At 41.9% G+C, this 23,583-nt stretch overlaps 1 protein-coding gene and 1 long non-coding RNA gene across 2 annotated transcripts in view; one reads left to right on the top strand and one right to left on the bottom strand.

Moving 5' to 3' along the window:
- Positions 1 to 21,034, bottom strand: part of MEP1B (meprin A subunit beta) — a 41,559-nt gene extending 20,525 nt beyond the window's left edge. The window contains 6 exon segments of the mRNA XM_019542034.1: positions 1,293 to 1,336; positions 1,439 to 1,483; positions 1,674 to 1,692; positions 18,734 to 18,753; positions 18,756 to 18,911; positions 20,974 to 21,034. Coding sequence (XP_019397579.1) covers positions 1,293 to 1,336; positions 1,439 to 1,483; positions 1,674 to 1,692; positions 18,734 to 18,753; positions 18,756 to 18,911; positions 20,974 to 21,034 — 345 coding nt within the window.
- On the top strand, positions 4,084 to 12,520 carry LOC109318319. Its single transcript, XR_002103226.1, has 2 exons — positions 4,084 to 4,224; positions 12,381 to 12,520. It is a non-coding gene; the product is annotated as an uncharacterized LOC109318319 (long non-coding RNA).
- Positions 21,035 to 23,583: the final 2,549 nt, after the last annotated feature.

The following is a 23,583-nucleotide window of genomic DNA, read 5'->3' as shown; positions in this document are numbered from 1 at the left end:
AGCTCAAACTGTGGGGAAGATGGTTCAGCAGTCTAGGTCTCAGTTTGGAAATGTCTTGACTTCCCAGAACCAGAGCCTTATCTCAACAGTTTCTGCCCAGGCCTTAAATCTTTCCTGAGGTAGCCCAGCTAAATTTCCTATAGTATGCAAGCTCCAAGCTTTCCGATAAGATACAGAAATCTGAAGTACTGCTTGCTTGGCATTAACTTTCACAATGCCTGGCCTTTCTTCATTATATTGCAAAAGTCAATGACACCGTTTTCATTTTAGATTTTATGTTAGACAATGCCCCATCTAATACGATCTCTCCCTCAAAAAGGTTCCATTCCAAATTTGTTCTAGTGTCATTAACCGGATCTTCCTTTACACTTCACTGATGCACGAAATGGGACACTCTGAGACACTCCATTTTGCCCTTTACTCTGTGGCACCTGCAGCTGTTCCTGAGTTTGGGTCTCAGCTGAGTGATCCAGAGAGTGGGAGCAGGGATGAGAGGAGAACTGAGCATAGGAAAGGACTGGGAGTTCTGGTCTGAGCTGATGCAGGGGACAAGGGATGGGAAGCAGGTAGTTATTCATCACTACTTAGAATAAACATATGTCCCACTTTCATCAGGACACTGCTGTTTTAAACGCTTGTCCCAAGTGTCCCTCTAAAAATGCCATGGCCATCCTAAGTAGTAATGAATGCTCACCTACTTCTAGTAAAGGCAAGAGCAAAGTCTTGTTGACTTCAAGGGAACCAGGTGCAGGCTATGTTCAAAGGATTCCCCCAGGGCTTTCTGAGATATAATGCATGATATACATGTAATTTTCAGTTTATTAGATGAGTGAGGTAGTCATTAAGGATCTACTTTCACAGAACTTTCAGTAGGGCTAATTACATGAGGAAGAAGGATTTGCAACATTGATCTGCAACTTATAGAAGTTGACAATACATAATGTGCAGATAGATGAGGCATATCTCAGCCAGACCTGTCTGCATGTGACTGATGTTGCTGATACTCTGGTAAGTACAAATATAAGTCACAGTAAAGAAAATAAGAAGCTAATTATCATCTACTGGCTGACTTGTTTTCACTCTGGATAATGTTTCTGCAATTTTACCAAGACTCTCATTCTCTACAACATTTTCTACAGATCCAACCCTAGACAGTTTCATTTCATTGTTCTATTAACAACCTTTACTGTTAGTGCAAAGAGGGTGGGCTAATCATTTTCAGATCAGGAGTATTTTTATATTGCAAAAGTCAATGGCACCACTCTCATTTTAGATTTTACATTAGAACTTACCCCATCTAACACGATATCTCCCTCAAACAGGTTCAGTCCTAAAGCTGAAAAGGAGGAACTGATTAATACCCACACAACGTAGTAATCTCCCAGACTCGCAATGACATTTAAAAAATATTTACAAGACTAAGTAAAAAAAAAATCACCTTCATTGATGTCAAAGATATCCTGATCAATTCCACCATCTACATCTATTTTGGAAAAATAAAAGACAAATGAGATAGGACATTAGCCCTGGTTATTATCTTCACAAAGTGTGAAAATTAATGCAATAACAGTAACAGTAATTATAAATCTGTGTCTGTCCCATTTATGTTTATGAGCAGCTGTTTTTGTTGGCTGCTTTCAGTGCATACAAATAGAACTCTAAACAGTACTCACCAAATGTCTCTGAAGTAGGCTGGAAGAAAAAAAGATGATAAGATGAGGATGCATGAAAGGAAATGCTATTAATATTCCTCTTTTAATAAGAATAATGTGCTAAACTCACAGCATTTACTGCTGGCCACCTTTGGCATTGTCATAATAGTCTATGATAAAACTACACTAGAATAAGTGGATCATAATCTTTCCCGAATCTCAAAGCACTTTCTAAAGAAGATGAGTGTCTCCAGTTTACAGATGGGAAAACTGAAGCACAGAAAAATAAATATTTTGCAAAGGACACCCAGCAATTCAGTTGCAGAATAAAGTATAGAATCCAGGTGTGTAGAGACCCTCCAGTTTTCTATTTTCTTTCTACCCGTATTTTGTGGATTTAAATATTCCATACTGTCATTAGCTGGCTTCATTTCATGGCAAAACTGTAATGAAATATACATACTGCATTTTTGTTTGCTCTAACTAATCCATAAAATATATTCCTATATTAGACAGAACACCTGGTTTCATTTTAGAGTATTACATTTCAAATAACACTGCAGTATAGGATAAGGCATAAATATCTTTTTTAGGTAACTTGTTTGCCCCTTTTCTGTTTCTAAGGAGAACTCTTTTTGTAAATTGTGGGGTTGCCACAACTGAAAGTAAAAAATCCTTAAGATTTAATAGTGTTAGACACAGGAGTAGTAGCAGATAAACAGCTATAGAAGACACTATACTATGCAGGAATGGAGTCCAATGTGAGAGAGATTTATTTTAACTAAGGTCTCTGCTTTCATTGTTATAATTTGTCTGTGCAAATAATTTGTAATCTATTCCTGACACAATTTTGGATGTACTATATGGGGGGCCTAATTTTTTCCAAAGTCACATATATATACACACTCCCATAATTTCAGCTGCAGATAAAGTCAAGGGTATCTTATAGACCTCAGAAGCCTTAAAAATCAGGTCTTCAGAATCCACAGCCATATTTGCTTCAGTCAGTTCCACAGGTAATCTGCATTGTTAATAGGCAAGTAAATATGATAACTGGAATTTTCAAAAGGACTCTAGTCATGTATTTTGCAAAAGCAAATAATTATGGGAGCATACCAGACATCTGTGTGGTACTAAATCCGATCAGAAATGTGTTGACTTTTTTTGTCAGAAAATACTGATTTGTTAAAACTGAATGTGTTTGCAGGAAAACAGGAGTTTCAAAGAATTTCTGGTTTGAAAAACTTAGGGGGAAAATATTTTGAAAATGCCAAAATTATCCCATTTTGTCATTTCTTAATGGAAAACAATATATTTTTAAATTTGAAATGATTTTACATTTAGTAACAGAAGCACACTAACAAAAAACTGCTAATGTCCCTGATAATCCTTCCTTCTTAATGTCTTTAGAGAGTTTTCTAAGGACCTCCTAAGAGCCAGATTGCAGTTGGCCTTTGCAGTATGGGATGTCATGGAGCCTTAGTTTGGTAAGTGTGCCTGCTATTTTTATTAGTGTTTGCAGGGGGAGGAGGGGAGGAGTGGAGGAGATGTTATGGCTGATAGCCAGTGGCATTGAAGTCAGGGAGAATTCAGCTTTTGTAGGATTCACTTGGTGTTGGTCCATGGCAACAGCCATATGAGAGATTTCCAGAGTGGTTTGTCATGTCTCTGTTCCAGCTCACCACTATGGGCTTGACCCCATGCTCACTGAGTGGAGAAAAATATGAAGTCTGCTATCTAAGCAGTATCATTTTTATAGCATTGCCTTAGTGATTTTTACATGACAGCTACATGGTCCCATATCTTGCAGGCTTGTGTACAGAATGCTAATGGTTGTTTTCTAATATGTTCCTTCATTCAACATGACCTTTGCATTATAGGGCTAGATGCAATGATAGTTTGACTATAATACTGTTAATGATTAGCTTGTAAGATACATGTAGCAGAACTTGTTAATGTCAGGAGTTAGTAGCACTATCCCTGTCGGAAGAAACCCTTCCAGGGGTGGGTAAAAATGGACCATTTTTGTCAGTGTCCATTCAACTGGCACAGTTGCTTTTTAGGTCATTCAGTTCTTCCCTCATGAGCAAAATACTTGTGGTTCTTGTCCTCATTTTTCAGCAGTGGTTTAACATACAGGTGGAAGGAGGCAGGACATGTGAAAAAACACTAATTATCTAAGTAGTTTATCATGGTTGTTCTTTATCTTGTCCTAATCTGGGAAATGATGATTGCAAATGTTTCATGCAATAGGAATTCAAGCCAGCCATCAAAATTAGGTAACAGAGCAAACCATACTGGACCATCTTGGTAACTAACAATGTACTTCCATTCCTACATATGATATTATAAAGCTCCAAAAAACCTCTTGCACATACTTTGAAGGCATACAACTACTAGCCTGGAATGTTTAGGGTGTCTGTCGCTTTAAGGGCTGGAGCAGGGAGCTGCCAGGTGGCTGGTGAGAGTGGCCATTTTGGAGAGCTTTGTTATAAGAGCAGAACAGCTTGTGTTCAGCTGCCTGGGGAGTAACATCACCCAATGGAGCTCCTGCTCCAGGAATATCTTGGAGGTAAGGGTGAGTCTATGGGAGAGGAGGAGGCCTCATTGGTCCTGGGCATGACCTAAAACTGCACCCTGCAGGGATAGAGGCCTGATGGTCCTGCCTGTGGTAGGGCAGGGCCACATAAATACCAGGACTGATAACCTCCCAGGTGTAAGGCAGGTCAGGGTGACTAACCCCCTGCCCCCACCTTCAGATGGGTTACTAGGAGAGTCGGGGGGCTCAGACAAGCTTATTGAGAAGTGCCTGAGTCCTATGGGGTATTGGACTCTGGAGGTGAGACAGGGATGCTCAAAGAGCAGCACCTGAGCCCAAGAGGGTGTAAGACCCCAGGCCCTGAGAGTTGCAGAGTGGAGTTGTGGAGCCAGTTAAGCTCAAGGAGTAATGGCTGAGTCCTAAGGGGTGGAAAACCCTAGGCCCTAGTGTACGGGGCAGAGTTGTGGTCTGAGAGACAGGAATAGTGGTCCAGTGAGGGGCTCGGGTGAAGTAGGCCCATAGTTGAGTAATCGCTCAGTCCCATTTGGGTGAGGGTCATGGGATAGGCCCCAAAGACAATGCCAAGGCTGACTGAAGGGTGAAGAGAAAAGCCTGAGGATCTCCATGGAGTAGGATGGAGTGAGTGTGGCTTGGCCTGGATAGGCAGCATGCAAGAGACTGGGTAAGAGCCAGTGGAGTGCAAGAGGCCCTGGTGAGAGAGGGGTGTGGTATGTGTGTGGCCCCAAAGTGGACAATATGATAAAGATACAACTGTGTGTCCAGTTTGGCTCGGTCTTGAGCCAGGACATCGTCACACAGTGAGACATCGGCAAGGCATGGGACACATATAGGGGTGGTAGAAGCATGTACTGATCACCCATGGTCATTTGGGTGGACAAAGGGTAGCCTTCCACTTAGCTGACCTCTCAATCATTTATCAACAAGGTGTGGCAGTCAAGCAAGGTGGGCAGTTTGCCCAGAGACAAGGGCAGGGCCATAGTAGTACCAGGCCTGAAAGGTGTCTTTTGTCACCCCTCCCTTTTCTATTTGAAGACCTCCAAAATATTTGTCATCAGTGGGTTACCCAACCCAAAAGACATTCTAGACACCTTGGTGGCGCCAACAGATTGCTAAAGCACCTAATTCTACAATGTATCATTGACAGTTGAACAGCTGCCCATTCTTTATAACTTTTTAAAATGAATTTTTAACACAAAAGCTACAGAAAATGATTTTACTGTTATCCATTCTTTAAAAACTTTCTACCTGAAGTCCTTCTGGCTATGGTAAGTCATGAAAATGATCAGGGGCTGGTATAGGTATACCAAGTAATTTAAAATGCCCAGAGGTAAGATGGGCAGCCATTTAAGTCATCCAAGTAGCATTAGCAAATCCCACTGATTTCAGTATTACAGGCACTTCTTAACCCGATTTAAACACTCCACATTTTTCATACCAGAATAGCCTGCTCTTAGCTGTCCACACCTCATTAAAGCTCCTTAAATTGCTACTCACAGCTCCTTACCTCTGTTAGCAACCATGAAATTAACAGAACCCAGTTAGCTTCAGGGCTGCTAATAGCACAGAACTGACAACAGCTGAGGTGAGCTAGAAGCATTAACAACTTATCACATGGGTCGTGCAATTTTCTGGTTGTCAAACAAGCCCACTATTTATACTTAGCCAATATGATAAAAGTTACAAGCTGTGGCTGTATACTGCCAGAGATATGGTGGGGAAGTCCGCTTGCAACATTTGGAGAAGAGACATAAATATCTTCGTGCATCTTATTCCAAGCTCTTCCATGTTCAAGGCACCTGCATTACAAAACCCTAGAAACTTTTTGTTCAGTGTGACCACAAGGTCATTTTACTTTAAGCAAGAAAGAAGCATGCCCTTGATGACCTCTTGATGGAGCTGCTGTGGAAAGGTAAAGAATGCACCAAATCATGAGATCGGGGAGGAGCAAGAATAGCAAGAACTAGGGTGGGAAGGGGAGCAGCAGCAGAAGGTGAGAGAGGCAGGATTGGGAAGATGGAGAACAGGATAGCTGTAGCCTCAAGAAGGCTACAGAGGGACAGAAATAAGGAAGAACAGACCAAGAACAATGACAGAGGTCCTCAGCAATGTTGGGGACATCTGAGCACTCACTGGCCCCAAAGCCTGTACAAACATTGTCCTATGTACTAGGACTAATTAGATTACAGAACCACAGCCCTGCATGGGCCCAATTTGTCCTGTCTTCTTGGGGAGAAGATAGGACAATCAGTTAGATATCTTAAGTGTTGATATACTAATGTGAGAAGCATGGGGAGCAAGCAGGAAGAATTGAAGGCCTTATTACAATCACATAATTATGCTATAGTTTCTTTGATCTTCCCCAGAACAGCTATCACGTTGGGATAGCTTGCTCCTGTGCTCATAAAAAGGCCTTCTTAAAGCACAGGCAGGCTCTTCTGGACTCCTTTTCCCCTTAGATTTGCTTTCTAGGGGATCCCGCACATTAGTTTCCTGAGTTTGTTAAAGTCTGCTTTTCTGAAGTCCACTGGGATTACAGAGATGTGGTGGGGTAATTCAGTAATTGAAGGTGTTGCCCTATAAATTTTCAAGTGATGTACACCTTCTCCTTTTTCCCCTGTCTGTCCTTCCTATACAAAGTATATCCATCCATGACCATACTCCAGTCATGTGAATTACCCCACCACATCTCTGTAATCCCAGTGGACTTCAGAAAAGCAGACTTTAACAAACTCAGGAAACTAATGTGCGGGATCCCCTAGAAAGCAAATCTAAGGGGAAAAGGAGTCCAGAAGAGCCTGCCTGTGCTTTAAGAAGGCCTTTTTATGAGCACAGGAGCAAGCTATCCCAACGTGATAGCTGTTCTGGGGAAGATCAAAGAAACTATAGATCCCTAAAGAATGCAGAAGGCAACTTGGTTATAGATAATACAGAGAAGGCTGAAGCCTTTTTTTACTTTAGTCTTCACAAAAAGGGGCAAGTATCAGGTGATGAGTGCAGTTGGCAGCAAAGTTAAGGAAAGAGACAAACAGCTTAAAGTAATGGCAGAACAGGTTAGGGATTACTTAAAAGAGCTAGATGATTCCAAGTCAGCTGGGCTGGATGGGGTGTTCCCTAGGAAGGAATTGATTGAGGTAATTTTCAAAGGCATTACCTCTTTGAGAACTCATGAAGGTCGGGTAAGATCCTGAATGACTGGAAAAGAGCAAATTTAGTGCCCATCTTTAAAAAAGAGAAGAAGGATGACTTGAGGAATAACAGACCGGTCAACCTGATCTCAATACTTGGAAAGATCATAGAACAGGTGTCTACTGTGTAATACCAACAAGTGAAGAAGGTGATCAGAAAAGTCAGCATGGATTCAGCAACAGCATGTCATTCCTGATCAACCTGATTTCCTTCTGTGTTATGGTGACAGGTTATGTGGAAGGTGGAAGAGCAGCAGACTTCATCACAGGTTTTGATGCTGTCTCACATGACATTCTCATGAATAAATTAAGGAAATACAGACTAGATGAAAGTACTCTAAGCTGGATCCATAACTGTTTGGATCATCATGCTCAATAATGTCTCAATATCTAGTAGTGGAGAAGTATGAACTGGGATTTCCCAGAGGTGAGATCTAGGCCCAATATTGTTCCATATCTTCATTTGTGATCTAGATGGTGGGAGTGAGGGCACACTTAGCAAATTTTCAGCAAGCTAGGTAGAGTTGCAGATCCTTTGGAGGGCAGGACTTGGATCCAGACCTGGACAGGTTGGAAAAACAGTCTACAATCAATCAGATTCAACAAGAACAAGTGCAAAGTCCTGCACTTGCGATCGAATAATATCATGCACAAATGCTGGCTAGGCTGCAGTACTGCAGAGAAGGACCTGGGGATTACAATGGACTGTAAGCTGAACATGAGCCAACAGTGTAGTCTTGTTGCAAGAAAGGCAAACTGGGTTGTATCAACTTGCAAATCAAGGGAAGTGATTCTTCAGTCTAATCAGCATTAGTGAGGCCTTACCTGGAGTACTGTGTCCAGTGCTGAGTCCCACATTTAAATAAGAATATGGACAGATAGGAAAGAGTCTAGTGCAGAGTGACAAAAATGATCAGGGATCTGGGAAACGAAACTTACACAGAAAGGCTGAAAGAACTAGGGTTATTTAGCCTGGAGAAAAGAAGACTAAGGGGGGATTTAATAATGGTCTTCAAATACCTGCAAGGTGGTGATAGAGAGGATGAAGATGGGATTTTCTCTGTGGCCATATAGGACAGAAATGGGAGCAATGGAAGTTTAGGTTGGAGATTAGGAGAAACGTTCTGACTAAGAGGGTGGCCAGGTGTTGAAACAGGCTACTTAGAGAAGTTTTGGAATCTCCATCCTTGGAAATTTTCAAGAGCAGGTTGGACAGGTGCTTGGCTGGATTAGTTTATCATTGAGAAGGGGGCTGGATTAGATTACCCCTTGGCATCTTGAAACCTTACTTTTCTATAAGCCTATGACCCATCAGCCTTGGTTGTCTTTGCAGGTGAATGCCCTTCCAAATATGTTCTGTACCACAGCAGGTCAGATAAAAGGCAGGTGAACCTTTTGCATTCCCTACTCCTTCAATATCTTCTGCAAGTGATGGCAAATGTTAGGAGTCAGAAGTCCTTTAACAATTGGGTTTACATACAAACTCAGGGGGACCCTGAGGAGAGACCAAGTGTTCAGTGGCTAGATTCCTAGAATGGCTTCATGATGCAAGGGAGCCTGAAAGACTTCTTGCAGCTGAGCTTGGGAAGATAAGAAATATAATGTTCTTTGGTTTGGTATGGACTGTAACATAGAATGATAGGTTATAGGACTTGGGATACTTGCAGGTGAACACGGTTCTGAGCCTAACTACTGGTGTAGTTGTGACATGATTTTTATGACTTCATTACTCCTGTTTTACACTGATGGAAGAAAGATCAGACTGAGGCCCTTAGCAGAGAAATTAATCATATAGTACTGTAGATCTACAGGCTAGGCAGTTTGAAGATTTCTCTTCAGCTGAACCATCTGTAATTACACAATGTCAGTAGCCCTCTATTACTAAATATTACTCTACTGCTACTTATATCTATCACTATAACTTCACTAACTCCTGTGATCTGGAAACTCACACCAGTAGTCCTCACAGAGGTAAAGGATACCTACATACCAGGAAGCATCTGCAAGGTTCAGAAGCTGAAATAATATGATTTCTATAAACACCTATAGGGAAAAGCTGTATTTCAAAGTTGTCAAGTGCCTTCAAATATGTCAATGAAAGATTACAGTTTCAATCATTATAATCATTTACAACAATACGAGACACCAAACTCCATCTTTCAAACAAGTTATCCAGCACAAAGATCAAAACTTTTTCATTCATAGACAAAATTATACAGCTGCATTAAAACCTCCAAAAGTAGAATCATAAAACAGTGTAATTCAGTCCAGGTTGCATTCATAGTGGGTAACAGAACACACAGGTGAGAAATAATTCACATACCAAATTATTTCAAATTATTTTTGTAACCAGTTCAGCAGTAACTGAAAACAGTCATAAACCAATGGTTGTCCAGTGGCTGCTTTTGAGGGAATTGGTGATCTGTTTCTAGCTCCTAGCGAGTTTGACCTGATCCTTATTATGGGGAATCTCAGAAATCCAGCCAATTCCAGTGAAATAACCAGTGTGAGTGGGGAATATTTATTGGGTCAATACTACTCCTGCAAACATCATATTTTAATAAATATTATTCCTGAAAACTTAATCAAACTACTGGATACAAAAATAATCAGACTGAATATAGACATTGGATTTATGGCACATTATAACCTGCCTAACATCTGGTACCCCAGATAACCTTGCTATATACCAGCTACATCTCGGTCCTTTTCTTGCCTGGGGCAGGGGGTCGGGACACGATGATTCTTTGAGGTCCCTTCCAACTCTACAATCTATGAATCTATGAATCATTAGGTCTAGATTCCCCTTCCCCTCCAACCCATTTGTCACCTATTGACTGCCTCAAATTGCATTTTCACTGACTGGCATTCTTGCATACTGGCCTCTGGCTTCTAGTTTCAGTGTTGCCAACCCCACTGTGCCAAAAAGTATAAGACAAACTCTCTTAAAAAATCAAGAGATTGGCATGTAAATCGTGAGATGCTATTTTTGAAGCATGTATGTGCATGGGGGTGTTATTTGTGAAGGAGTGGGGGGCTGTGGGTGTGTGTGCGGTTTGGATCCCAGAGGGGGGTTCCCCATATGCCCTAGCAGGATGTGGGGTACTGTGGGTCAGGAGTGAGGGGCAGCAGCAGGGCTGGGGGGTTGGGAGCTGTGGCTTGAGACTGAGGAGCAGACACACAGAGATGGATACACAGACAGCACCCAGATGGTAAGTTGAGGGAAAAGGGTGTGGGGAGAGGGAAGGAGTGGAGGAGGGAGATCAAGGCCCCCACTATGAGGGAGGGAGTAGGGCAGGAGCAGAGACTGGGGTGAATGGAGCCACTGGGCTGGGGTGACTTGTCTCTGTGTCCTGCTGTCTTTGCCCAGGAGCTCAGCCGTGTTATGCCAGTGTGCTTCCTGCCTCCAGGCGGGCAGGGGACATACCACACACAGCCAGCCTGCCTCTGTCCCACAGGGGGCATGTGCCCCGCCATGCCTCCCCCAGGGGTGCATGCAGCTGTGGAGAGCCACGCCTCTCACCCCTGCACCTCTGGGTGATCTGCCAGGGCCCAATTCACCCCAGCCCCTGCTCCTGCCCCACTCCCCCCCTCCCTTACCCTTCCCTCTCCCCCTGCCCCTTCCCCTCCACAGCCTTACCAGCTGGGAAAATCTGGAGATTTGAGGGTTCCATTGGGAGATCATAAGCCAGTTATTTTGACTTAGAAATCCTGAGTCTTGCAATGTTTTTGCAACGGTTATCATCACTCTATTCTTTTCTATCTCATCCAGGAAGAGCACAGAACAACTGCAGATGCCTAAAGAAGGGTGTTTGTTCCCAAAAGCTTGCAAAGAAGAATTTTTCCAACTATTTTAGTTGGTCTAACAAAAGATATCAGATTTACCCAAAGAACCTTATCTGACTGCTGTGAACAGCAACTACCAGATCTGGCCTCAGATGTCCACAGCTCCAAAAGCCAAAATCACAGCAGACCCATTTTACTGTAATGTAATCCAGTCCCTAAAATTTTGGGAATATCAACAATCTTGTAAATTTACGACAAGTTTGTAATTAAGAATAGTTACCTGATGTGGTAGGTGATACCGATTAAGACACACAAATGAGAAATCCAGTTGGTTCACTTAGTTACTATGTTTAAACCTAAATAGGAGGCTTCCTTTTTTTCTGAATGTTAGCATTAAATAGGTTTTGTTTATTGACCAGAACTGTGATAAACATCACAATGCTTGTGAATATTTTTATATAAATGAAACCAGACCAGATTCTGCCACCTTATTGTGTGTTAAGTTCTATCTTACTCTGTGAGTTGCCACAATGATAATGAATAAAGGCACAGTAATATGAATATAATCAACTTCAGCCTCCAAAAAGTTTTTCAGACCCACAGATCCTTAATAACATAGTTTCCTCCAAATTCTTGGCAACTAAAATGGGTTTTATTATCCTGCTTCTGAGAATATTGGATTTCTATGAAGAAATAGAAAGCAATATATACTTTCAGAGTTACTATTGTTGCAGGTTATCAGAAAATAGCTAACGGTAGATTGGGAAAAGCAACTGACTTATTTGAACAATAAGACATAACCAACCTCGCTAAGAAGGCATTCATTTCAGAATATATTAATTGTACAAAACTAAGTGCTTGATGACACTCTTCCAAATAGCTTAGTAGGTTTTATTACTTACCACAGTGTTCAGCTTTGGTCAGGCAAATTTGCTGTAAAATATCAGTGGGGAGTTTTGCCTGAGTAAGACATGCAAGGTGCAGTTCAGTGTACATCTGAACTGATTATATATAATCAAGTAGCACTGAGAAACCTCTCCTGAAAACCAAAATTTTTATATTCCTCTCCAATGTCCTTAAGAGCAGGAAAGAAGTATGCTTCTGCAGGAATTGTACAAAGGAACATATATTTTCATCACAAGCTCATTGTGACCCATATTCAAGATGTTAAAAATATGTTCTTTGCTTTCTTACCAGACTATGGATAACTTGAAGAAGAACCCAAGACAGCAGTGCAGACACAAACAACAAACCCATGTTGCATGATGTGGAGACAGATCTGCGGAGTGACTTTGTATTTAAAGGAGCGGTTATCATAAATTGAAACCTTTGACCAGCTATTGGCAGCAAAGTGTTTTTTATTTTTGCTCTTGTAAATCCTCCAGTAAGTAAAGTCCAATTATGAATGTTATCAAATGAATATTAATACACAATCCTTCATGGAAAACATTAATATATATTTTAAAATTTTTCCTTATGAAAAAATTAACATAATATTTAGCGCTTAACCTCTTCCAGTAAGAGCACCCATATCCAATTCTGTAGCCACTGACTTGATGATCAGTGATCACTACTGCTGAAAGGAGAGACTGCATGATAATATGCCTGTCATGACTACTACTGCTGTGAGAGAGAACTGCCAGGTAGGTGAGAGATCCAATGATCCATGGGGTTGTGAGAAGCTTAGTGAAAGATGTAACAGGTTGTGCTATGAAGGGATGGACAGAATTATAAACTAAACCAATAGTATTGATGTAGTGTGGTTGTAGCATTTCCATGGGCCTTGTCATTGTTATTCCTCCACCCTTCCTCATGCTAGTTAATGCATTTTAATTAATGCTGAACTTGACATCTTACTCAGTCAGCATAGCGTAATGAAACTGATAGCATAATAGAGACTTAAACGAAATATGAATCACAAAATGTCAGCACATTTAGAGCTAAAGTTCTCAGAGCAGCAGCAGCTCTGTCTCCCAATGAAGTGTGTAACTGGATTAATAAATATTTAAATGATTTAGATTCTTCTGCATAGGGACTGTCTCTCTCTGCTTACATCCTTACAAGGGGGCCAAAGCCCAAGCCTGTATATATCACTTTACCACAATAAATACTTAAGTGTTCCTAGGCTAACATTATGAAGATCACTCTGAAATTGGTGCTGGATACACCTCAGAGCTGCTTAGAGAAGACAAAAACAGAATGATTCACTGTGGAGTAAGGAAAAAGCAAGCAAGACACAACATAGTGGTAAATGCTGGGAAATTGCACTAGCTGCTAAAAGGCAATAACAGTACCTTTGACATCTGCTTGGCAATGAGGAATTACTCTTCTTCTCCTTTTTCTAATTCCAATGTGAGTTAATTATCTTTTTTGTTGCTCTTCATTAGGACCCCTAAGGTGTATGCAAAATAGCCCTCAGGGGAAAAGGGAACAATTGAGATTTTTTTCATTCAATAGCATAGAATGGATATCTTGGCAGGAAAATAAATAGGGCAGTCAATAATCTTCATCAAACAATGGCATGTACTTTAAGTCAACTAAACCACCATATTCAAAAAACTTGTACATGCAACCACAAAAGAGAAAATGTAAATACGGAATGTGATGCACACTTTCAGCCTACTAATAATGTACATATCCAGCTTTATCACAATAAACCTTGTTAAACAATAGGGGTGAATATGATAAAAATATGATAACATGAATTTAAAAAATGTCAGGGCATTCAGAGTTAAAGTTCACAGAAGAACGTTATCTCTGTCCCACATGATGTGTGAGAATGGAATAATAAATCTTTAAATTAAGGTTATAAATAAAGTTGATGTTGATACAGAATTTTGGCCCAGAGTGGGGCAGCAGGAGTGCAGGGCAGAAAGGGCTCTGTGGAGCCGGGCTGAGCTGCGCCAGCAGGGAGAGGGGGAGACAACTCAGCTCCAGAGCCCCTGCCAGCCTGGGCCTGCACCCCTATCACCCCATTCTGGGCCCCTGATGGCCCTCCCTCTGGTGCACCAGCACAGGCCCTACACTCCCACCCATCTGTTGCTGTGTTCTGTGTGCTGGCTTACTGCGCCTTCCCCCCACCTGCCCCCACTTTCAGCGCTTCCCTGCCTGTGGCTGCCGCTGCTCCTCTCCACCCCTCTGCCGGCCACTCTAGCACCATATGATTCCCAGCTGTAGCACTGGAACCACAGCAGCTGGTCCAGCCCAGCCTGACCCTGAGGACTGGGGTGATCACCTGAATTTCCTTCTGGCACAGGGAAGCAGAAATACTACTAGGGGTCCAGGCCAGAAAGCTCTGCTCCACACTGGGCTTCTGGCTGTGGGGTGGGATGGGCAGAGCTTGGCAGGCCTTGCTTCTGCAGCCTTGGTCCTGCCAGTGGCTTCCCCTGGGTCCTAGTGCCCCTGGCTCCTATCATCTTTGACAGGCAGCCAGGGTCAGATAAATATTAATTTTCTAAAAGTTTAGGGGCCCCATGTGACAGATAGAATGGCCTAGCAGGCTGGATCCAGCCCACAGGCCGTATTTTGCCCACCCTGGCCTACCGGTTCACCTCTCCATGGCTGTGGAAGGGGAGATTCTGGAAGGATATTTTAAGTTCTTCTGGGTATGGACCACCTTTTTACTTACTGTTTGCATGGAGCCCCAACCTGTAAATGTCGCTCACTCCACCACAATAAATAATTAGTGTTCATAGGCTAAGATTTAGAAAAAAAGATTAATAATGTTGCTGGGGCTATTTTCCTTCCAAAACATCTTTTTTTGTATGTTTGTTTTTTGGGAGACTTTTTTGCATAATGTAATGATGATTGTCAGGGTTCCTTCTCCATCATGTAGTCTCAGCCAGCCTAGGAGCTAATACCATAAAGAAAAGAGAGATGAGTGGAGGACAATAGACAAAGCGAAATGGAAGGAAGGAAGAACAGAAATCCCAGATGGATGAAAATATAGTAAAAAAAATGAGGGGCAATAAATAATAGGCAGAACCTAGAACTGTGAGGAAGAATAAAGACCAAAAAGGGAATTTATGGGACAAGGACAGTAGTTGAGTGAATGAGGAAATAGACAATAAATTGGGAGTATATGGTTGAAAACAGATGAGCAGGGGGAAATGGTAATATGTCATCTGTTTGTTTGCAAAATACTGACACCATAAGATAAAGAAGTTTCATCTCAGAGGTTGCAGAGAGAAGTGCAGCTCCCCAGTGTTTCTGGGAATGCTTTGCAGGAAGCGTTCTGAGTTGCAGTGTCTCCTTTCCTACCCCCAGGACCAAACAGAAGTTGGTTGTTGGTTCCAGGGGGTGTGGGAATCTAGCTATTGGCTGGGAGCTTGCAGCCAGTTTCCCCTAGCAATGGCCCCTCCTCTTCCACCCTGTCCCTGTTTCAGAAGGGGGTGGGGGGAAAGGAGCAGAGGAGTTCCCCAGCTAGCTGTGGAGAGTGGGGTGGGTGAATTGGAGCCCCTCCACTGCAGGGGGGCTCCAATATATGTGCCCCACCTTCCAGCAGGGGGTTGAAAACCCCCAGACTGAATTCCCTCCACCCCGTTTCCCAGCTCCCATTCTGAAAACAGCGAGAGGCTGGCAGGCAGCTCAGACAGAAGTTACAGAAGATGCTCTGTATTGAAACATCTTCATCTAAACCCTCATGCATTGAAAGGTTAGATTTTCACACAATTGGCCATTTTTAAACTGTTTGCAGGCATGCACTTCTATTTGGTCATATCTATAAACTGCTTTCTGTGGCCAGATTGGGCAAAAATTGTCACTTCTGTCTGCGCTTATGGAATTTGAGTTTATTACAGAGTGGTATAGTGACATTGAAAGTGCTGTTCTGCTTTCAGTTTTCTGGGATTTTTAGGGATACTTTTTTTTTTTAATTTGTAGCTGTCCCATATATTGAAACAAATGCGTGTGTTGAACTTACTGATCATGGATCTTAAGATAGATTGCAAATGATTTAATGAATTCAGTAGCAAAATTTTGAAAAGAGTTTTTTTTGGAGTGCATCATAATTCAGGTGTTTAATGTGGGGCACTTGTAGCCTGATTGAGTGGAAGGATGGTCAAGTACTTCGGGTGCTAGTCTGACACTTGAGACCTGTGTGATCTTGGGCAATTTACTTAGGAAACTGAGGCACAGAGGAACTGTGTGTAAAATGAGGATAATACTACAGTAGTACCCGCCTGATGCAGAGGGGTATTGTATGGGTAAATGCATTGTAAGGCTGAAATTGATTCCTTATTCCTGGTTCCTTTTTCAGAAGTAATCTTAACACAATTATCTAATTCATTTCTAATTCATTACTCTCAGTCTTTACACAATTAAGAGTTTATTAAACATTGTGAGTAATCAATTAGACATGCTACAGAGTTAGAATGTCATAAAAAATGTATATATACTAATAAAAATGTATTATACTGTAATATCATGTGTCAAGTACATTGCCTTGAATAAGGAACTGAGATGTAAGGCTAGGATTACCAGACAAAAACTGCTTCAGGTTACTGCAAAACACATGCCACCACCAACCAGGGACTCTCCCAAAGAAAACTGGGCACTACTTGATCCAGAGAATGTTTTTTGTGTGCCAGTCTGCCAGCTGACAGCCCCCCAGGCCTGTGTGCTAAATTTATTGCCATGAAAAAGGAGCTAAATTTAGGATGAGATTATGGGGCAAAATCCTTTTGGGTCATCCCAATCCACACCTCTCTGCCACCAAAAACTTTCCTGAAAAAATCTGGGCACGCCCTTGCCCACCCCAAAGCTCAACTTTCGAGTGCCAGCCTGTCAATTCATGGTCCCACAGACCTGTGTGCTACATACATTGCACCTAATAAGGAACTGAGTTTCAGCTGTGATTATCAGGAAAAATCTTTTTCGAGTTACCCCAAACTACAATATCTGCCACCAGGGGACCCTCTAGAAGCAGCCAGGGTAGGGCACTGCCCAAGGCAAAGCACAGTTTTCGTGTAACAGCCTGCAAACTAGCAGCCTTCACCTCCACCTCACCCAGATTTGTGTGCAATGTACATCGCCCTAAATAAGAAGATGAGTTTGGGCTGGGATTATGGGGAAAAATCCTACTTGGGTCACCCAAAACCACACATTGCTGCCACCAGCGGACTGTCCTAAAGAAGTCTGAGCAGGCTTCTGCCCAAGCCAAAGCTCAGTTTTTAAGTGCCAGCCTGCTAACTCATGACCTTGCAGGTCTGTTTCCTAAATAAATTGCTAGAATAAGGAGCTGAGTTTGGGCTAGGATTTTATCTTACCCCAAACCATGTGTTTCTGGAACTGGGAGACTCTCCTGAAGAAATTTGGGCAGGGTGCTGCCCAGTCTTCATTAAGCAGTTTCTCCTAGTGGTGGTGATGCATGTTTTGGGGTGACCTGAAAAGGATTTTGCCCCATAATCTCAGCCCGAAATCAGCTTCTTATTCATGGCAAGGTTTACACAGGCCCAGAAGGACACGTGTTGGCAGGCTGGCATGGAAAAAACAAGCTTTGGGTTGGGCTGCACCCTGCACAGTCTTCAAAAGAGTCCTCCAATGGGATCCCATAATCCCTGCCTAATCTCAGTTTTTTATTCAGGGCAACATAGTTGATACATGATATTATTTTACATTTGTATTAGTGTATACACATTTTAAATGACATTCTAACTCTTTAGCATGTCTAATTCATTACTCTCAACCTTTAATTGTGTAAAGATTAGCTTTGAAAAAAGATCCAAGAACCAGGTATAAGGAACCAACTTCAGCCTCATAAATGCATCGGAGATCACAAGGCTGATTGTGAGATAATATGGTGGGAAGGGCTATGTAATATAGACATTTCAGTTGTTAGAAGTGTTGTCTGTTCTCAAGTATTTCACATTAGGCAGTTGAAAATTTTAAGTGATTTAGAAATTTAGGCCAACATTTGCATAGAGTTCAGACAATTTAGCCTGTTCTATACATCTTAAGTATTCTTATTTCTATTTGTTAAAATGTGACATAATTGGTTAAGTCAGATGATATATTACCTTCTAGGGCAGGTAATATATATAATATAACAAAGCCAGATTACTACAAAGAAAAGATCTCAACTTTTCCTAGCAAAAGAAGCATACATAATATCATCATATGATTCAGGGATATGAAGAAATTGTGTCACCAGACTTCAGTTTCCTCACACAGTATCCACTATAATTAAAAGAAAAAAGCAACATAGTGGCACTGAATGCACCCTTGGGTGTGGGTTGTTCCACCCCATCCTCTCTCTACTACCTCCCAAACATATCTTTTTTAAGAATGGCCTTTCATGTATTTTGGTAATTAGCTCAATTTAGAACCATGTCTGAAATAATTTTATACTGACTTTTTTTTTTCAAATTACATTTACTTTGAGTCAGATTTTGTATTCTGCCTGCTTTATCCTGTTGTGTTGGTGCAAACTGGACCCAAAACATAGATACTTCTGTACCATACGGATTGTCCCAATACGCAAGCAATGATCCTTGTAATGATATATTTCTGCACTGGCTATGGCAACCCCTTTCCTGGAATAGGATGCTTACATTGGGGGAAAAGGATTTTCACCCCAAAGATCTGTATCAGCTCCTTGACACTGATTGTGCTGCAAATCTGTGTTCAGGGAAGTGGAAAAGAGCATATGAAGAGGATTCTGCACCACTGAGGGTAACAAAAAGAAAGATATGTCTGAACTGAAATCCTCCTTGTCACAGAAACTGCGAGCTGTGGAGGACGTTTGCTTACATGTAATGAGCTTTGTTTCTGATATGTTTGTAGTTTTAAGGCAAGAAACCTAAATCTAACAAAAATGCAGCTCTGCTCTCTTGGCCAATTACTAATGTAATAGTCCTCAGATGCCCCCTTGTGATTCTTATATGTACTACAAATTTTATTTTAAAGGTGACCTCTAAAAGGGTAGGGAAAGATTTGGACTTGTATTGTTTTTTTTAGCTTATTTATGTTTAAATAGAGAACTGTTTTGTTTTTTTTTCTCAAGTTAATGGGAACTTTGAGTACTTCAGCACTTTTCATGTTGAAGCTTGTACATCTCTGCCAAACTTAAAAGTAAATAGATAAATCTGAAAGTGTCAAGGTTGATGATAGCAAATCAGTAACACTTAATGAAATGTAGGCTTGGAAAAATTTCAACATGTCTATTGCAATAGAAATCCAGTTTTAGAGGTGCATTAGATAATGTGAAATATTTGGGTGATAATATCCTATCCAGGACTAGGACAACTACTCAGTAAGTTAATACCTTTTATTGAACAAATATTAAATAAAACATTTGCTTTGTTCCAGTCAATTCTAAAAATACTCAGTGCTCACTTCTGATTTAATGATAAAATATTATTTTCAGAAAAACAAAGCTTTATAAAGAGCCTTAAGTTCTCTTTATAAAGAGCCTCTAGGTTTGCTAGAGTAAAATAATAATATTCTCTGGTTAACATTACAATAGGGTGACAGGATGCTACTACTATAATACAGTGGTCAAACTGAGAGTTGGAAAAGACCCACCTAGTTCATGCCCTACTAATTACATTATCTGTTTATACCAACAGAAATAGAAAGCCATAAAATAGGTATGAGACCATTGTTCTGATTTAATTTATTTACATGGCTTTTATGGACCATTGAAGTTATTCCAAAACTAAGATTGTATTAACAAATGAAAAGTTTCTAGGCTTCAGTTCTTGCAAAGAAACTTCATATCTAAACCAACTGTAACTGATGGAGTGCTCACTTTGAGGACCAGCAAATGATCTGAACCACAAATTCAGTGCCTAAGGAAGTATATTAGTAGTGTTGTTTCTTAAGCCTATTAATGACACATTTGAAATATAACATTGACTATGGAAATGCTGTTCACTTTTGAAGATTGAATGGGTAGGAAGGAAGCCTATAGGCATGAGCGACTGTTGCCTCCTGAGCCTGGGGGTACACTCTCAGGTGGTGGTGGGGATGGGGCTGGTGAGCACCCACAGAAGCCACTGGTGGTGTCAGTGGTGGGGATGGTCCTGTCAAGGGAGGCATGTGCCCCCCGGCTCCCCCCCTACCAATTGCCTGTGCCTATGGGGTTAGAAACTAAAAGTTGCTTCAGAAAAAGAAATGTAGAGGAAAGCAAGGAACACAAAGAAACAACGGTATGAAAAACAGAGTACAAATAATAGTGATACTAAAAACAGTGTATTTATTTTTCCCACTGAGCAATATTACTATATTTACTTGAATATAAAATGAGCCCCCATAATTAGATTCTGTATATGAAAAATTATAAATTTGTTATAATTTTCAGGAATAGAATCTAATTATTGGAGATTTGCCTTGAATTTGTCCCCCTCCCATTGCTACAGCAGGGGAAATAAATCTGAGAGGGCAGGGGATATGGGGGTCAGATACCCTCTTCTCCATTACCCCCACAACTTCTTCCACTGAATACCTTTCCCCTCCTCCTTACTATCAAACCCTGCTCTCCCTGAGCACATGGAGGTGAGGAACAATTCTGAAACACTAACCTTGCAATAGACATACCTGTTGTAATTTGCATATAGCACCCATAGACTTAGTTCTTGTAGAATTGATGCATTTTACCTTTTTTAAAACTGCTGCAAGATTAAGCAGAAGTGCTCCATAAACACACTTTAAAACATTTTTTTTTACTTACTTGTATATAGTACGAGCTTTTAAATTTGTATTTGAGGCCAAATTAGCCAAAACTAATTCCAAATCCAAGAATCCAGAACCATAAGTGGCCCCACGACTGGCAAACATCCTCCATCCACACCTGGGGCTTCCAGTGTTTCCAGAACCTTTGGTGGGCGTCCTGCTTGCAGGCCCAAGTTCATTGGGCTTGGCCCCAGCAGAGGCAACAGTTTCAAGCTATGGTGATGCCACAGCTCAGCACTGCTCAGTATGTGTGTGTACTCCAGATCCACATACTAATTAGCTTCCCACTCATGACTGGAACTTGGTGTTCTTGTCATGAGTCCTAGGATCCTCCAAAAATGTATATGCAGATGAGGCATAGAGCTTTAGCTTAGGTTCATTGGGGGATGGGGATATTAGACTTCAGGAAGGCCAACTTCAACAAGCTCTGGAAATTAGTTAGGGAAGGACTGATGGGGAAAAAAGCATTGGAGAGATGGGAGTCCAGGAAGGGTGGGCGTTTCTCAAGGGACTGATTCTTCAGGCAAAAAAAGGGACCATCCCAGTACACACAAAGTGGGGCAAAAGAGCAAAGAAACCCTCTTGGTTGAGCAGGGAAACCCAGGACAGCCTGGAGGGGAAAAGAGGCCTACAGGCTGTGGAGGCAGAGGGCAGTTACCAGGGAAGAGTATACCTGCTTAGCTCGAGCTTGCAGGGAAGCAGTGAGGAGGGCCAATGTGGAAATGGAGCTTAGCCCGGCAGCAAAAGTTAAGGATAACAAAAAGTCATTTAAATACATAGGAAGCAACAAGAAAATGCAGGGTAACATAGGGCCCCTTCAAGATGGACTAGGGCAACTGGTAACAGATAGGATGGTTAAAGTGGAGCTCCTAAATTATTTCTTTGCATCTGTGTTCCTGGGCACAAATACAAGCATGCACCCCAATGAGACTTTAGGTAAGTGTGAGAGAGATCCCAACCCACCAAATGTTAGAGCTGACCTAGTAAAGGGGCAATTGGAGGGGTTGGATGTGTTTAAGTCAACAGGCCCTGATGATCTTCATCCTAGGGTACTTAGGGAATTAGCTGGAGTTTTAGTGGAGCCACTGGCACAACTGTTTGAGCACTCATGTCGCTCAGGACAGGTCCCGGAGGACTGGAGAAGGGCCAACGTGGTCCCTGTTTTCAAGAAGGGGAGGAAGGAGAAACCAGGTAAGTACAGGCTGGTTAGCCTCACTTCTGTCCTTGGCAAGACCTTTGAGAAAATTGTTAAGGATCATGTTTATGAAGGACTAGCAGGTAAAATAAAGCTAAGGGGCAACCAGCATGGGTTCATAGCAGACAGAATCTGCCTGACTAACCTTTTATGGTTTCTTTTTATGACTAGTCACAAAATGCTTGGATGAAGGAATAGAGGTAGATGTGATTTACTTAGATTTTAAAAAGGCCTTTGACACAGTGTTGCACCCAATTCTTATAAATAAACTAAACAGCTGTAATGTAGATTATTACATAGTCTGGTGGGTGGAAAATTGGATTATGGGATGCATCCAGAGAGTGGTGGTAGATGGGTTGGTTTCTATCTGGAGAAATGTAGGCAGCTGAGTCCCCCAAGGCTCTGCCCTAGAACTGATACTGTTCAATATCTTCATTAGTGACTTGGATGATGGAGTAGAAAGCACTCTGTCCAAATTTGTAGATAATACCAAACTATGGGGTGAAGTAAACAAACTAGAGGGCAGGGAGCTAATCCAGGCGGATTTGGACAGGCTGGGGAAGTGGGTAGAACAAAATAGGATGCAGTTTAGCAAAGATAAGTGCTGTGTGTTGCACCTACGGAGGAAGAATCATCAACACTCCTATAGCCTGGGAGGTACCGTACTGAGTAGCACAACTGAGGAAAAAGTTCTTGGAGTCATAGTCAACTCCAAAATGAACACGAGTCACCAATGTAATGAAGTAATAAATAAAGCTAACAGGACTCTTTCTTGCATAAGTAGGTGCATCACAAACAGGTCTAGGGAGGGGATACTTCCCCTCTACACAGCATTGGTCAGGTGTCCAGTTTTGGCCACTGCACTTCAGGAGGGATGTAGATAACCTGGAAAGGGTTCAGAGGAGGGCCACCCATCTGGTTAAAGGCCTACAGGAAAAACCCTACGAGGACCGATTTGAGGGACCTGCATCTCTTCAGCCTCCGCAAGAGAAGGCTGAGAGGTGATGTTGTGGCTGCCTACAAACTCATAGGGAGGAACAGCAGGAAATAAGGTATACGATGTTGACCAGGGCGCCCATCAGGGTAACTAGAAACAATGGCCACAAACTGAAGGAGAGCAAATTTAGATTGGACATCAGAAAAATAATCTTTACAGTGAGGGTTGCCAAAATATGGAATATACTTCCAAAGGAGGTGGTGCTATCCCCTTCCTTGGAGGTATTTAAGAGGAGATTGGACAAACACCTGGCCGGAGACATCTGATCCCAGCACTTTTTCCTGCCCAGGGCAGGGGGGTTGGACTCAATGATCTAAAAGGTCCCTTCTGACCCTAAAATCTATGAGTAACTGGGTTGGTTGAAAGTGGAGACCTGTCCATTGCACTGCAGGTGGGGATCCCTGCAAGAATCTACTGTAGCCTCCCAATAGGAGGATCTTGACTACACAATTTGTGATGGGGGTTTGCTCTTGGGCTCTTACTCTAGCTTGTTCCTATCACCTTTTCCTAGGGGCAAGTGAAACTAGGGAGCATAG

Source organism: Crocodylus porosus, unplaced genomic scaffold (genome assembly GCF_001723895.1).
Source record: "Crocodylus porosus isolate Cpor-Errol unplaced genomic scaffold, CroPor_comp1, whole genome shotgun sequence".
NCBI classification, from domain to species: domain Eukaryota; kingdom Metazoa; phylum Chordata; order Crocodylia; family Crocodylidae; genus Crocodylus; species Crocodylus porosus.
This window is presented reverse-complemented; position numbering and strand designations above follow the sequence as displayed.